General features: G+C 37.8%; 1 protein-coding gene across 2 annotated transcripts in view; it reads right to left on the reverse strand.

Annotated features, from left to right (window-relative positions):
* TXNRD1 (thioredoxin reductase 1) overlaps positions 1-17,353 on the reverse strand; it is a 60,048-nt gene that overhangs the window by 13,748 nt on the left and 28,947 nt on the right. For both annotated transcript variants that reach the window (XM_006769344.2, XM_006769346.2), the window contains exons 7-13: positions 15,865-16,090; positions 13,410-13,502; positions 12,700-12,776; positions 11,228-11,384; positions 7,635-7,742; positions 4,045-4,140; positions 1,748-1,882 (exon numbers count right to left, since the gene is read on the reverse strand). In XM_006769344.2, the coding sequence (XP_006769407.1) occupies positions 1,748-1,882; positions 4,045-4,140; positions 7,635-7,742; positions 11,228-11,384; positions 12,700-12,776; positions 13,410-13,502; positions 15,865-16,090 (892 nt within the window). The remainder of the gene's footprint in view (positions 1-1,747; positions 1,883-4,044; positions 4,141-7,634; positions 7,743-11,227; positions 11,385-12,699; positions 12,777-13,409; positions 13,503-15,864; positions 16,091-17,353) is intronic.

A 17,353-nucleotide genomic window follows, 5' to 3' on the forward strand; every position in this document is an offset into this window, starting at 1 on the left:
CGGTCTTCCTTCTAACCAGCCCAGTGAGAGCTGAATTCAGATTAAAATATTAGACACACAGATGTAAACTGGGAAGTTATCTTTTCATCCACATTGGAGATGATTGTGGTAGCTTTTAAGCCTCTTGGACTGGCATCAAGAATTTAAATATACTCATTGTTGTGAGTTGAATTAAGCCCCCCAGAAGGATATGTTCAAGTCCGAGGCCCCAGCAACTGTAAATGTGACCTTATTTGGAAATGGGGCCTTTGTAATCAAGTTAAGATGAGGTCATGGCGGATTAGAGTGGGCTCTAACCCAATGACTAATGCCCCTACGATAAAAGGAAATCTGGACACAGACACATAGGAGATAAGGCCACGTGAAGGCAGAGGCGGAAACTGGAGTCATGCACCTATAAGTAAAGGGACACCACGGACTGCCAGACACCATGGGAAGAGCAAGAGGATTCTTCCCTAGAGCGTCTAGGGAGCGTGGCCCTGCTGACACCGTGACGGCAGACTTCTAGCTTCCAGAGCTGAGAGAATACCTTTGTTTTAATACCCAGTTTGTGCTACTTTGTTAAGGCAGCCCTAAGACATTAACATACTCGCTAAAAGTTATGTGTTAGGGGGGAAAAAGTTAATTGGCTCCTCCCCTAGGCAGACCGTGAAAGTCTTACTCATTACACTGAATAAAATATATTATCACAGCGCATTGTTTAAGAGCATTAATCTAGACAATTTTCACATTATGTTTTTGAAGCTTAGGTTGAGTTCATAAGACAGTAGTTCTCTATGAATAATGCTCTAATCACTGAACATGTTAAACTTTCATGCTACTATCCCAGCCAGGTGCATAATAAGGTAGAGGACACTATCCCTAACATGGCAAAGCAAAAGAATGAAAATATTTTCCCAGGCCTTGAAGTTGACATTTCATACTCAGTAACGAGTTCAGTTGTACAAGGGCAATGAAGAACAGAGACCACCAGTTAGCAGGCTGCTGAACGAAATCTGGCAGGAGTGAGTGTGTGTGCATGTGAGCGCGTATGCACAAGCACAACGTACACTATGGAAACCACTGACTGGTGGCCAGATAACAGTTATAATCTCAATTCCATACCTAAGCTGGTATGAGATACCTGTTCCCAATCTTCACCAACTTCTTCAACATAGACACATTTTGGGTTTACAATTTTCAGTTAACAGTAAGCATCACAACATTCAACTCCACAATAATCACTGACAAACATGAAGAAAATTAACACCCAGGCCCAGAATGGTCAATTTCCAATGCTATTATCATGTGCCTGATCTTTTAAAAGCATCATTTTCAAATCTCATTCTCTAATATCCAAAGCTAAAGAGGCAACCATTATTATTTATCCTCGAGGTGCATCGAGATACCAAGTATTTAAGCTGTTTCTGGGTATGAATGGCATTATTAACTGACTGCCATAAAAACAATTTAGAAGACATGACAAATAGAAGATTTAAGGCACATCTCTATAAATCACTCTATGGCTTTTACCAATTAATAGCATGGCAGTTCACACCAGGAACAAGAACCGTCTGAAAGAGGAAAATGTGGGTTCTAGAGACAAGGTCTTTTTTTGAGGCATTCTCACTCATTCACAAGCTGCAAGGAGGTATAGAAGCAGCTTGATACAGCAGGAAGAACACTAGCTCCAGAATGCTAGATGTGCCACTTGTAAGCCAGATTGTGTGTGCATTTAGGCAGAGCCATGAAAGTGCAGGTGACCCACCTCTGCGCAGACGGGGTGGATCCCAATGGTGCTGTCCAGCTGCTGCTTGGTCAGTCCACACTTGAGCGCGGCTGCAAAGCCTTGTGTAACTTCTCCGGCGTTTGGACCCAGTATGTGGAAGCCCACAACACGTTCCTAAAATATAAAACAAAGTAATACAATTACGCTGATTTCCCACCCACCCCTTAGCAGCCTGAAGTATTTTCCCAGTCCATCCTAAAAACCCCATTCAGAAGTGGCCATAGGCTCATATTAATGCTTGCTGCTAAAAGCTGTTTAGGCTGAAGGTAACTCCAACACGGGCCCATATAGAGGGTGGGGTCACATCAAGCAAGAAGGAAGAGAAGAGCACTAGCAACAAATGACGAGGGAAAACACTGAAAGCAGAACTGCCTGCAATTCCAAAAGCTCACAATGTTCTGGAAAATGTTTTCAAAGGGCAGTTGTGTCCTCATCTCCTCTATGGACTGTCTCAAAGCCCCAGATAACCTATCTGTGACAGCTGAAACATTTCAGAGCACTCATTCAAGTTAAAATCATTTTAACTCAGGTTTTGGGGATAGATAGCATTTTTGAAAAATAGAAAAATGTTTGGCAACTCTGAAATAACTGTGTAGGAATTAGGTTGGATAGATTCTTTATCCCAAACTCAGGAGAAACTCGGCCAAGAGGAGAGAAATTTGATTCACTCCATTGTTCAGACTTTGAGAGCCAACTCTGACTGAGACAGACTGTCTAGTCCAATCTCCTCATAACCGACGAGGCAACTCAGGCTGCGGGGTGCTCAGCCTAAGGCTCAATCACTCTATGGAAAGCTATCAAGAAGTCATTCTGTTGCCAAAGTACTGTAATATATTCCATGTTGGACTTACATCATTCATCCTGACAATCAGGGGTTCAGCATATGGATAAACAAAGCACAAAATACACTAGGTCTTAAAATACACTAGAAATAATGTAGTTAACATGGATAGAAATCAAAAACTGAGATTAAAAACAAGTTGCAGGCTCTAATTAGCTAAGGATACCACCAAATCAAACCACAATCTATAACATTTACAGATTCATCAGAGGTGGCAAACATAAAAATATGAACAGGTGAGACACTCCAACTTCAAGACTGCTGCCTGTGGGGTAGGGAAGAAATGAGGGGTACAGGATCAAGGATTACAAAAGACTACAAAAGGCATGGGATTATGGTTAATAACATGGAATCGACCTTGCCTGGGACTGAATTCCAGCCCTTCCATTAGCTACTACATGCCCTGGCACATTTACTTAACTTCTATCTAATGTATGTTCACACAAATAACCTTTTCATTAAACTTGTCTGAAAAGAAAAAACTGTACCTAAAATTGTTTTTGATGCCAACTGTGTGGAGTTTGTTATGATTATCCTAGTATATTCACTTATTAAATGTATCTATGATGATGTCTTTTTGCACAGGATCCAGGTTTTCCTAGAACCCTGGGTTCTGCAAAAAGCAATCTGCTACTGTGCTACTGTCGAGAGCAGTAACTTCTCAACAGGATATATAGCTTAATTATATTCAATCCCACATAAGAAAATTATGAGTTTATTAGGCTTTTAATATATGGTTTCTTTAGCATCATTTGTATTTTTTCTTAAAGTAAGAGCCTAGCTAAGTTAAAAATACCAGTTCTCGTAAGATTTAATTCACAATACTTATAGAGCATGTGCACAACATATACGTGTCCTGGGTTACAATATAAAATGGGGGGAGCAGTCAGAAAAGTTTGAAAACTAATGACTATTCACTCACTTTGTACGTATGGAGACAAACTGTGAGGTCAAAGAATTTGCCCTAGGCCTTCATTATCAACTGACACCTGTAGCCTTAAATCGGATGATAATGAAACCTTAAATCAGAACCCAACTAAGATGTCTTCCCATTACCGCTTTCTCATTCGGGACAGCTGCTTAGGACATAAACTTGCAGTACTCCTGTTCTTTTCTTTTTGCCATTTTTAGGTCATTGATGACTTAATTGGTTTCCTTTCATACACACAAACACAAAGAGTTCTCAAGTTGTCCCTATGGCTCCTTCACTCAGCAAGTTTAGCTGCCTGCCTCCTATGTGTAGGGCTCTGTGCCGGTGAAGCTGGGGGGAGAGCACTGTGTCACCATGGTCCTTGCTCTCAGAGGTCTATGCAGCTGGGGAGACCGACAAGTAAAACAGGAAAGAAGTGCAGTGTGTAACATGTGATCAAAATATAGCTACATATTAAAAACAAAATGAAGTTAGCTGAAAGGATTAAATGAGAATTGTACTTACATTGTCTTTCGTATTACAGACTATTTTTGCATAGCATTTGTTGCTATCTCTTGATGGAACCGTCCATTCCAATGGCCAAAAGTAACTATGGTAAACCTAAGAAGATATAAGCACAATTAGACTCATCATCTTAGGAAGCATGTTTGTCAAACACTGGCTTGGATACAAAGACAATGGAGGCTCTTTAGTATTTAGACTTTCACTAAGCAATAGAATTCATACAGACACAGACTCACAGACTCAGAGAACTAACTGATGGTTTCCAGAGGGGAGGAGGGTTAGAGGACTGGGTAAAAAAAGTGAAGGGATTGAGAAATACAGATTGGTAGTTACAAAATAGTCAGAGATGTCAAAGTTCAGCAAAGAAAATATAGTCAATAATATTCTAATAACTATGCATGGTGCTAGGTGGGTACTAGACTGATTCGGGGGGGGAGGGGGGAATCACTTTATAACTCTCAGCCAGGCCTGTAGGATCGGGCCCAAACCTGCTCTCCGACATCCCCCAAGGGGTCCCGGATTGCGAGAGGGTGCAGGCCAGGCCAAGGGACCCCACTGGTGCATGATCGGGGCCAAAGAGAGACATGGGAGGTTGGCCAGCCATGGGAGGGACTGCGGGAGGGCTCCAGGGCACGTCCAGCCCATCTCACTCAGTCCTGATCAGCTGGACTCCAGCAGCAAGCTCACCTATCAGTTGGAGCGTCTCCCTACTGGTGGTCAGTGCACCTCATAGCAACTGGTCGAGTGGTCAACTTTCTGCCCCCAGGTGGTCAGTGCACATCATAGCAAGCAGTTGAGCGGCCTTAGCATATTATTAGCATAGTATGCTTTGATTGGTTGAATAGCTGACCAGAAGACCAGACACTTAGCATATTAGGCTTTTATTATATAGGATAACTAACCACTATGCTGTACATCTGAAACTAATATAAAATAAGATTGAATGTCAACTGCAATTGAAAAATCAAAGTTAAGAAAACACATACAAAACACCTCCCAAAAAATTCATGAAATAAATAGGAACTGGTGAGAAAGTAAATGACTTTAAAAGTCCTGTTGTCAGATCCTTTTGCTATAAGCTCATCCCTTAATTACAACTCAGGTTAAAGAGTAAACGTTAAGTCATAATAACAATAAAGAGCCAGCAAATGAGAGAAAGAAGCCATGTCATTACATGCTGTCTTGCATTAACATATGAATTTAAAAAAAAAACACACAAAAAACCTCTATTTTGTTACCTGAGAGGAAGGACAACTTTGGGCATGAAACAAGTCAAGTGCCAGCAACAATTATAGCAATTATCAAGTTTTCTTGCTTAATGCTTCCAAAGACATTCCATCCATTGACATTATTCACCAGGAGTATCGAAGGGAAGCAGAGGAGGGATGGAAGGTAGGCAAATGGAAGGACACAGACATCCTTATTGATGTTTCATAAACTTAAGTCCTGGATGACTAAAGGGATTTATTTTCTGCTAGCCTCAATTCGAAACATATATGGTTAGCTACCTTTTAAAAACATACTGATCTTGTAGACATTATAAGTGTTCTTTTATATTATAAAAATGATGTAATTTTTCTTAAAATATGGGTTACCAAATTGAATGTATATCATAGTATGATAACAATTATATAGGAAAAAGATGATTAAAGAAATTTTACCCAATTGCTAATAATTACTGTTACCAAAAAAAAGAGTAACTGTTTCCTATTTCCTTTACATGTTCCAAAATTTCAACACAAATGCATTATTTATATAGTAAAAAATGCAAATTCTAATAAAACAAAATCCAAAGATGGTCTGCCAAGAAATATGCAATGTATATTAAGAACCTTAAAATTTAAATACCTCTTGATAGGAATCTATTCTCAGAAAATAATCAGAGAAACAGACAGTGAACAATGAAGAGGTTCATCATTCTATTAATAGTAAAAAACTGTAAACAGGTTTTCACTATAAAGAATAGCACAACAAATTATTGTATAGCATCCCTAAAAAGAATTACACAAGTCATTTTAAAAATCATGTTTTTAGGGGGAAATGCTCATGATCTAATATTATTGTAAAGTAGGCCAGAATACTGCACATAACTTAATCACACTTTTAAAAAAATTAAGATACAGCCCTAGCCGGTTTGGCTCAGTGGATAGAGCATCAGCCTGTGGACTCAAGGGTCCCAGGTTCGATTCCCGTCAAAGGCATGTATTTTGGTTGTGGGCACATCCCCAGTAGGGAGTGTGCAGGAGGCAGCTGATCAATGTTTCTCTCTCATCAATGTTTTTAACTCTCTATTCCTCTCCCTTCCTCTCTGTAAAAAATCAATAAAATATATTTTTAAAAATAAAATAAAAAATTAAGACATCTGTACAAACACAAAATTATACATGCACTCAATATATAAAAACATACATAAATACTTAGAGACTAGAATATGCCAAAATATTAACAGCAGTTACTACTTCATGAATTAAAATTTCCTTTTTTATGTTTTTGAGCTTCCTATAACAAGGATACACTATGTTTATAATCAGAAAAAAGTTAATATTACTCCTAGACCAAGATATTACATGCTATTACTAATGCACATAATAAAGAAAAAGATTGGTAAGAGATTTAAAATAAATTCACATCCTGAAACTTACTCTGATCTTTTAGAAGGTTTAACTAAAAACTTTTCCTCAAATGATTTAAAAAGCAGCAGTCACTTTGTGTAGCATTATTTGTGTATATGAAAATAGTGCACTTCATGTGCATTTTCCTTGACTATATGATAAAAGTTAGTGTAAATTAGAGGATAACAGCAGAGAGTCAAAACCTAATAGAACAGCAGAAATTAAGTTAATTTTTAATTTTTTTCTTTGTATTTTCCTATTTCCAACAATGTTGTTTTAATAATAAAAAGAAACCAGTAAAATTGGTTTTAAAAAGTAGAAGTAAGTATTATTGTATCAACTGATTAAACTGAAAAACAGAAGGTAGATCACATAAAAGTATCCATCTATATATATAAAAGCCTAGCAAACAACCGGTCGCTATGATGCATACTGACCACCAGGGGACAGATGCTCAACGCAGGAGATGCCCCCAGCCTGAAGGCCCCAATTGCCTGATTGGAGCCAGGCCCCTGGGCTGGGACGGGGAACCGGGGGTGGGTGGCAAGCCGATGTGGGTGGCGAGGGAAGGAGAGGAGAAGGCAGGAAGGTGGGGAACCTGATCGGCCCTGATCGCCGGCCAGGACTAGGGACCACACCATGCACGAATTTGTGCACCAGGTCTCTAGTTGTATCAATATTAAATTTCCTAAATGTGATAACTACCCTGTGATTTTATAAGAAAATGCTCTTATTCATCAGAAATATATACTGAAATGTTTACGAGAAAAGAGGCATTCTACTTACTCGCAAATGGTTCAGGAAAGAAAATACACACAGATACACAGAAATAGAGAAAGAGAGACTATGCAACATAAAAAACAAATATTAATAGTATATGGATCTGGATAATTGTACAGAAATTCTTTGTACAATTTTCCTACTTTTCTGTATGCTTGAAGTTATTTTTAATTTTGAAAGCAGTAGAGTAGAACTTACCTCAATATTTTCTTCCCCAAATTTTTCCACAGCTTTTTCTTCAGAAAGACCACAAGCACCATATTCCAAAGGAGTAAATACAGTTGTTGGAACATTTTCATAGTCACACTATTTCAAAATGGAGAAGAGTTACAAGAGAAGTTATAACTCAAAAAAGGGTATGCTTCAAAAAGGTTCAAAATTAGGGGAGAAAAGCAGACTAATAAATTTCTACCAAAAATATGGGAAGTCACAACAATCCCAGGTATAAACCTACCACATGAGAACCATGAACTGATGTCATGAAGTTTTGGCAGAGGTTTAATGTCTGGCAAGACTAGTCATGAATAAATGATTCATGGATGTTAACAACAAGGACATACTTTCTCTACCTTTAATAAAGCAGCCAAAAACAATACAAGTGTACTCAAAGCTGATGGTCTCATTATCGGTGACAGAAACTAATAGATTTCTATGGGAAATTAATTAGGCAATACATATTAAGAGTCATAAAAATATTTTATACCTTTTGGCCCAATAAACCTATTCTTAGACATCTATAATAACATACAGAAACAGCTGCGTGCATTAACTGAGCAATGCTATAGCTCTCTTCAATAGTGGCAATATGGAGCAGCTTTAAAGTGCAAATAAGGAAGTAGTTCTGTAGTACATATACTCCATATAACAATATGCAGCAATTAAAGTGAAATGAAAACTAGAGATACAAAAAAAGTTAAGGATTCTATTTCCAAAGTACATTTTATGATAATAGACATAGATGACAAACGGATTCTGAAGTCAAAGTTGTTGTAAAATGCTGTATTAAGCAAATAAATGTTTCTTAACTATCAAATATCTCAGTCTTTAATATGCTGATGCGAATTGTTATTATATAAATGCAAAATGTTTGTAAATGCTATTTGATGAAAACCTACCCAGTCACATTTACCCACAGAGGTGAGCCATTCTGCGTTTAAAATATGAGAAGTTGAATTCTCACTCTCTAAAACAGTAGGGTGAAATCTTTAAAATGAGTCTCCCTGTGCAAACAATAAATAGAATCCTTTTTCTCTAAGAAGAACATAAACCTTTGGAATTCTGATTCAACAGTAAAGACAGATCTCCACTGGCAGCCACAATAGTGTACCCGGGACCAGACCTACCTCCCTGCCTTACCCCACTAGAAAACCAGACAGATATGAAGCAACACTGTTTAAACATCTGGCAGCAGCTGCAGGGCAGAGCCCTGAAGCCAGTAGAGCTGGACCAGAACTCCTGGCATCTGGGCTGAGTACTGATCTGTAAACGCCTCAGAGGAAAGAACCACTGGAAAGCAGTAGGCTCCAAAATGACCAGAGTTCCAATAGGACTGGAAATAGTTCCTGTTCCCATAGTCAAAGCAGAAAGAATTCATCATGTGAGAGAAATGGGGTTACCTGATGCCCAAAGGCATCAATTTAATGGTTGAAACTAAGCCCTAGGTGAAAGGTTGCTGTAGCCGAACCCTAAAAAAGCTTAAAAGCAAGTTACAAAAGGGATAAAACACCTTATGTAACTTAACGAACTGTCAGAACAAATCCTAACACTGTATAAAAGAACTCAACAAAACCCAGCACTGAACAATGTAAAATATACAGTATCTGCGTCCACCCAACAGTATCTGGACATGCAAAAGAGCAGGAACATGTGAACCAATACCACGAGAAAAATCAAGCAACAGAAACAAACACTAAACAAAAGATGATGGAATTAGCAGAGGACATTAAAAGAACTATTATAAATATGTTCTGTCTATTCAACCAGGTAAAGGAAACCATTAACCTGCTGAGGAGAAAAATGAAAAATTTATTTTAATAAATAAAACTTATAGAGATGAAAAAGACTATTTGAACTGCAAACCACACAGATTGGGATTAATAGCCCAAGAGAGTGCAGAAGAAGAAAAAATCAGTGAACTTGAAGACATGGCAATAGGTTTTCTAAGAAAATGGAGCACTGAGATGGGGTCGGGGTGGGGAGGAAATGGACACAGGAGCAGAGCATCAGAGATCATGGGATAATATCGAGTGAACCAATATTCATTAATTGGAGTCTAAGGGAAAACAAAAAGGGGGTAGACAGAAAAAAATAATTGAAGCCCTGGCCAGTTGCTCAGTGGTTAAGAGCATCAGCCTGTGGACTGAAGGGCCTGGGGTTAGATTCCAAGTCAAGGGCATATACCTCAGTTGCAGGTTCCCCATCCCCAGTCACCATGTGTAGGAAGGAGGCAACCAATGGATCAATGTGTCTCTCTCACTTCAATGTTTCTCTCCTCCCTTCAACCCTCTGTAGAAATCAATGGAAAAAATATCCTCTGGTGAGGATTAAAAAAATAATAATAAAAAGATAATTGGCTGAAAATTTTCCAAATTTGGTGAAAACTATAAACAGATAAATCCATGAATCTTGGACACATCACAAGCAGAACAGTTATAAAGAAAAGCATGGCAAGGCATGCAATATTCAAACTGCTAAAAAAAATGACAAAAAGAAAATCTTATGAGGAACAAACATAGAAATGATAGTGCATTTCTCTTTAGAATCTCTGCAGCCACAAGACAATGGAAAAATCATTAAAATATTTAAAGAAACACTGTAAATCTATAACTCTATATTCAGTAAAAATACCTTCCAGAAAATGAATGCAAAATAAAACATTTTTTTCAGCCTTGGGGAGCCCTCTTCTCCCCGCCCCATTCCAAGTTTGTATCTTACTTGGGTGTTCTTTCTCAGTGCGAGTGTTTCCTTCCTCACTTCTTCCTTCCTTCCTTCCTTCCCTCCCTCTCTCCCTCTCTTACTTTTTTTAACATTTGAAATAGAATTCTCGTACCATAAAATTCACTTTTCAAAGTTTACAATTCAGTGGTTTTCAGTATAGTCACAAAGTATGCAACTAGTACCACAATCTAATCCAGAAGATTTTATCACCAGAAAAAAATTTTTTATACCCATTAGCTGTCACTCCTCACTACCCCCTCTCTCTCCCTGCCCCCAAGAAAAATCACCACGAGCAGACATACACTCAGTAACTGGTCCCATGAAAGATACCTAAGAATTTCAATTTCCTACTTCAATTTTTAAAAACCACATTAAGTTATTAATAGAACACATTCAACATTCTAAGCACAGAAGACCAATTTTTAGAAAGGACAGGGAAATAAAGCCTAAACACTAATTTAAGCAGCTCTGTACACTGGCATTATTCCCTAGATCCCCAAATCCTTTTACATACCCTTCATAGGTATCACAACAAGATTTCTTACCTTAATAATAATAAAACTGATATAAAATGCAACTATTATGTGTAAATGGAACATAACAGTGCTGAAACTTGATCAATCACGCTCATTTTATTCTTACTGTAATTCCAAGAGTGACAGTTTTCTTAATAAAATCACAAAGGTACAGCACTCCTAACAATGTCATTTGGAATTCAGTAATAAAGCACATCTAGGATGTCATCATCAAAGTAACTAAATTATTTAAGACCTGGGAAACTTCCCAACTATCCCTAAATAAAGAACTGGGCATATTATTAAAAACAGTCTTTCAGTGGGTGAAGTGTCACTCACCTTGACAGTGGAGCCAGCGTAGAGCCTCTGAGCCAGTAACCTTCCCGCCTGGATGGCTACGGGGGTGAGCTCCGGCTTCCCCTCCAGAATATCGCCAATGGCATAAATGTAAGGCACATTGGTCTGCTCTTCATCCGTGACAGGTATTTTTCCGTTCCTGCAAATTGATCCCGTTAAAAATCATCATTAATTACCATTAATACTTAAGTAGAACAAAATCCCCTTTATCCCAAAGAAGCCCAAAATTATGACTCCAGGTGGGGACAATGTTCTAATGTATTACACCAAACAAAACAACTTTATTTCAGAAGAAATAAAAGCTTAGAGACCATTCTCGCTGCTATTCTGAAAAATAAAGGAATAAGAAAACTTGACAGAAATCCTGGAATGGAAAAACAGGAACATAGCGGTTAAGAATAAGAATTATAAACTGTAATAACCAGGTCTGTTAGTTATTACATCTTTGATCTTGGGAGAGCTATTTACTATCTCTAAGCTTCATCCCCCCCAAATATACTAATAAATGGGAATAATGATGATGGGGATAATAGTAGGAAGAAAAAGAACACCATCTCTATCTACCGTAAGGGATTGTGAGAATTGAATGTGAATGTGAATAAAACATTCAGCACAACAGTCCATGGCTCACAGTAAATACAGAATAACTATTAACATTATATGAAATCTAAACCTTAGATCTAATTGGAAACAGGCTAGCAAATTATGAAAAAAACGAAGAAAAAATAATCTTCACAGTAAGATTAGAAATCTCTTCTCCTGAATAGATATGATTCCTGCAAGGATGAAGAGCTTGCCATTACTCCAAGGGAGTTTGCCGTTCACAGCAGGTGCTTTTATACTTGGATGTAAGAAAGGCGGTATTGGGAAATACCCCATGCTGCTCCCATAAGCAGATACCAGAGTCTCAATTATCTGGTGCAGGAGTACAGTCCAAAGGACTTTACCTTTTTTTTAAAAGTCTTGTCAAAACAAGGCCACCAAAAATTCTGATTGCCTCCCCCTCAAAAAAACTGGGAGAGAGATGGAAGGACTTTAACTTTTAAAAGCCTTGAAGAAATGCGTTTTCATACCTGCAGCTGTCACTAGGGTAGTGACCACCCTAGTCCTAGTGACCTTAAAACCTGGTAGCTTTAAACATGGTTCAAATCTACAGGCTGAGTGAAGCTAAAGCATATCCCTACAATTAACCATGGATGGATCTTTTTCTGTACACATACACACTAAAGAAACAAAAAGCAAGCCAACATAGCTCTCAATTCGATTTTGAAAAGAAAAAAGAAAAACAGAAAATACTATGTATGAGTGGCGCTGGAAGACTTTTTCTGAACTTAAAAAGAGAACTCTTCAAGTATGATAAAAATTAACTTTAAAAATCAAAACTCCAGCAATAATCAATATTATAAGTACCTGAAATAGTATTCGATAAGATATAATAAAGGTTTTTTTCTTACTTTTCATTTATCTTTACACCCACGGCTTCTAAGCCAATTTTTCTTGTGCAAGCATCTCTTCCTATTGCCAGCAATACCTGAAAAAAAATTAACATATAGGCAGTGACTTATAACAAAAAGGCTCTGCATGAGTTATTTAATCATTATTTTTTTCTGCTTATTAAGCCAACCTGATTTATCCAGACCTGGGAAGAAATTTCATTAAGAAAATAATGCAAGAGTTAAAATAAATTACAACTTTAAAAAAAAAAATCCTTCAAACATGATATAGCAGAAATCCTTATCCATTTCTTATTAAGAAAAAGGAAGTTAACAATTCCTCAATTAATCTAGACAAGATTAAAGACAAAGACAGCATAGCCTATGACTGAATTCAGTTATTTTAAACATTAAAAGTATTGGGCTGGATCAACCAAAGGACATGTATGCATGCATATAAGCCTAACCAATGGACACAGACACCAGGGGCGTAAGGGCATGAGTGAGGGGTGCGGGGGGGCAATGGGGAGATAAGGACACATATGTAATACCTTAATCAATAAAGAAAAAAAAAGTGGTGGGCTGGGGACTTAAAAGGGAAGAACATGGGACAGAGAAATTCTAGCTCATTTAAAAATGCTGATGCCCTTTTACAGCCATTTAATAAACAATATTTTAAGTTACAGTGGAGAAATCTGAAATCTGAACCTGTATCTATATCCGTTCCTTACCGTATTGTACTCTCCTTCGATGACTTCGTCACTATTGGTGGACTTAGCTACCACCTTGAGTCGGCCTGGTGTCCCTGCTTCAATTTGTTCAACCTGTAAAAGTGATAAGGTTTTACTCAACAATAAAGACATGTATCAAGTGGATACTTTCTCCCTTTCTGTCTGGTTAACCCAATGTTAACACAAAATCTGGTTTGAAAGGTCTTTCATGTCCTATCTCCCTCATCTCAGCATCATTAGGATAATGTGATTCTCTTATTAATCTCTTTTCTCACTGCTTAATGTTTGCTAGAGGGGTTTTCTTTCACACAGTTCTTATGCAGAATTCAGAGAGAAAAGGGACAGGGAAAGCCAGAGAAAGCAGACTACAATCCCTAAAATCAAACCAATGTAAGTCACCCAGAACCACTAATCCCCTGGAGAGCCACTGCTGCTCATATTCAAGAGGTTCTCTTTTGACTACAGATGCTCAGCTCCATAAAAGAACAGACATGAGGGCAGATCAATCATGATACAGATAACACCTAGAAAGCCCTAAAAACCATAGCGGGCAAGGAGGTGTGTCTGTTTGTCATCACCATGGGCTGTCTTCAGAAAGGATGTAGGGAGGAAATGAGCAGTCCTGGTTCTTGTGCTATGATGAGACTGAACATACTAGCCTACTACACATAGATGTCCATGGTAACTTGGTGACGATGACTAAGAAACCCTACTACCTGGAGGCTTCTGCAAGTATGTAGTGAACCTTTGTTGCCTCTGAATGACAGTCAAATCATGGGTCTCTGTAAAGTATTTACTGGAGAAATCCATAAACATAACCTGCACTGTCTACCCTCCCTTTAAAATACAACCGCTCTGTGTGGGAAACTGTCACGATTGATTTTATTTTCAACATCTAAATAGACAGTCAAGATTTCCTTCTTGAACTCCCTTGCTTTCTTATACAGTTAAGAAATGTCTTTCCCATTTAATTTAAGGTATAATGTTCTAATCTTTGGAGAAAAGTTGAACTGGTCCATGGCTTAGATTTGCTTAAAAATTATAAGGGCCTCACCCCACTTCTAATTCCTTCCTGCCTTACTCACTTTTCTGTTCCAGTCAGGTTTTTTCTGTATCTAGAACAATTTCTGCATTTAGAACAATTTTATTCCCAACAGCATTTTTGCTCATACTTTGTTCTTTGCCCCAAATGCCCTCTATCCCTACTCTCTGCAGAGGCTTCTTCCATTCAGTCGCTTTATAATGTAGCAAGCATTCACGCTAGCCTCTGGGGAATCAGACACCTGGTAACCTCAGCAAGATGTTATGTACACAGAAACAGGTTTATTTCACCAGGGATAGTCCACCAGGTCCTCAAAGGGGCCCACAAGTCCCCAGGTGTTATAAAAAAAAAAAAGATGCTGCTTTCCTATCAGTATGGCATTACTGATAGCCATTGTTTTCTAATCATATACCTCCACTCCCTAAAAAACAGCTAAAGCAATCAGTACTGATAACCTTCAGGACATCTGTTACTTAATCCTCACTACAATATTATGAGATAAGTTCATCTTAGACCTACTCTGAGCCAGAACCGTCTTTCTAACTGTAAGCTACTGCGATCTTCACAAGAACTGATAGGTGCTATTATCATCCCACTTTTATAAAAGAAAACTGAAGCTCTGAGAGGTTAAGTAATTCCCCCAAAGTCATATGGCAAGAAACTGGCAGAACAGTATTAAATCCACACCATTCTGACCTCGGTGCTCCATATGCTATCAACACTATGAGATTCATGGTCACACAATGAAACTATGTTAACCCACGAAGCAATTTTTAAAATAACAGCTAAAATTCCTTAACTTTAACAAAACAGTTCCATCCTCACCTGCACTAAAGGAAACTATTAATCTGAGATTCACAAAGTGTTTGATTCTGTCACTCTTACATATCAAACATCTATGGTAATGTTAACAAGTCCCAATATAACTTGTCATATTGTTCGGCCCTTTCAAGAGGAGATGAAATGAACAAAAAAGGTCACCCCATGTAACAAAAATAGGTCATTGTATTCAGGGAAGCCAGAAGAGTATAGCACATCTACTGACTACACTGTACACGTAGGAGAAATGTCTTACGGGAAATTTTTAAAATCTGCCTAGTCTAGAACTCTTATTTAAATCACTGGTATGTATGAAGGAACAAAGTATAACAGACCAAAGATAATAAAGGAATGCATAAAGGGAAGTATTAAACAGAAGAGAACCAAAGGTAAATTATTATTCTGCAAATAAGAACAAAGCTATTTAGGCGGTAGGTAGGTACAAGTTTACATACCACTACCACACAATTGAGGAATCACAGTGTCCCTTATGGTTTATAATTCTGAGAAGATGCTTCTATCACCTATAGAAATCTATTTCATAACTTTTAATATGTGTACAGAACCAACAAACTTATAGGCAAATCCACTTACCTTTATTGGTACAAATTGTTTTATAAACTTGACACCATGTTCTTGCATGTGTTCACCAATTTTGTTGGCCATGTCCTGGTCAAATCCTCTAAGGAGAATGGATCGTACCATAACAGTGACATCTAAACCAATGCCAGCAAGAAACCCAGCACATTCTAAAGCGACATAGGATGCTCCGACCACCAGGGTCTTGCCCGGGCAGTAAGATAAGGAGAAAAGATCATCACTGAAACGAGATTTGTAAAAAAAAAAAGGCAGAAATAAAAAAATGTTCATGGGAATAATGACCAAATCAAAGCAAATATTTTTACTTTCTTCTGAGCGAGACACCTTTAAGATGTAAAAATTTAATTAGCTACATACATAATATGAGAAGTTTTTATAAGGTCTTAGACTCTCCCTTTGTTGCCACCCAGTGGCTTAGGGAGTAGCTCAAACTACTCTGGGGCCAAACACAGCAAACTATGTAACTTCTGACCACAGTCCAACTCACAGTCAAACAAACCGATTCTGAATTGTCTGGAACAACTCTTCACTACTGTGTTTAATATCCTACATTTGAAAATCTAAACCTCATCCCACCACTCAGCGCTCCCTGAGGTGGGAAGTCTAGTACTTCTTATCTGGAATACCAATTATCAAGAGTGGGGAAAAACCCAACATACAGTCTTTGTATGTAAACGTCAGTTATAAAAAGTAAAATCTGACAAAATCTTCTTGCTCAATGAAGAATACTGAATATATGAGTGGAATCACATAAGAATTAGAAAATAAATTTTTTAAATTTTGAGAAGGGAGCCTATTCAAAACAACAAAGACAACAGTTGCCATCAGAGCTGGCCCTATATGAAGCACAGAGGAAATAAATCATACCCCCACCCCCCAAAAAAGGCCTGAAAAAGAGTAATCTATAACACAATCAGATACACTGGGGGAAAAGCATCCAAGAGGACATGTTTATCAACAATCTATCGTAATGTCTTGATAATTTAAAACATCTGAAAAACAATGTCACCAGTATTATCACTTGGGACAAAAATAAATCACTTAGCAAAACCTTCTTACTTGACTCACTTATTTCGGAAGGTTCACCTACACTGACACTGCAAACATTTGAACAGTGAATAGGGACCAGGCTTTGATAAATCTAAATGGTCTGCCATCCTCTCATTCTTTCAGTGTCACACTGCAAGTGTTAAAGGGTAAGGTAACAGACGATCCTATATATACACACATATGTATCATTTCACAAAATGTTTGTGACTGTCCATCTGGTTTTATAAAATACATTCATAAAACATACTCACACATATATAAATTTCAATATAAGCATACATCTATATGTTAGTGATATAAACTCTGGGTGGTAAGATGACCAATGTTTATGGGTTTTAATTTTTAAAATAGTCTCATATCTAAAATAATTTTTCCTTTCTCTTTTTTCCCAACCCCCTGCCCTTTTGGGCAAAAATATGGTAAAAAAAATCCA

Source organism: Myotis davidii, unplaced genomic scaffold (assembly GCF_000327345.1).
Source record: "Myotis davidii unplaced genomic scaffold, ASM32734v1 scaffold120, whole genome shotgun sequence".
NCBI lineage: Eukaryota > Metazoa > Chordata > Mammalia > Chiroptera > Vespertilionidae > Myotis > Myotis davidii.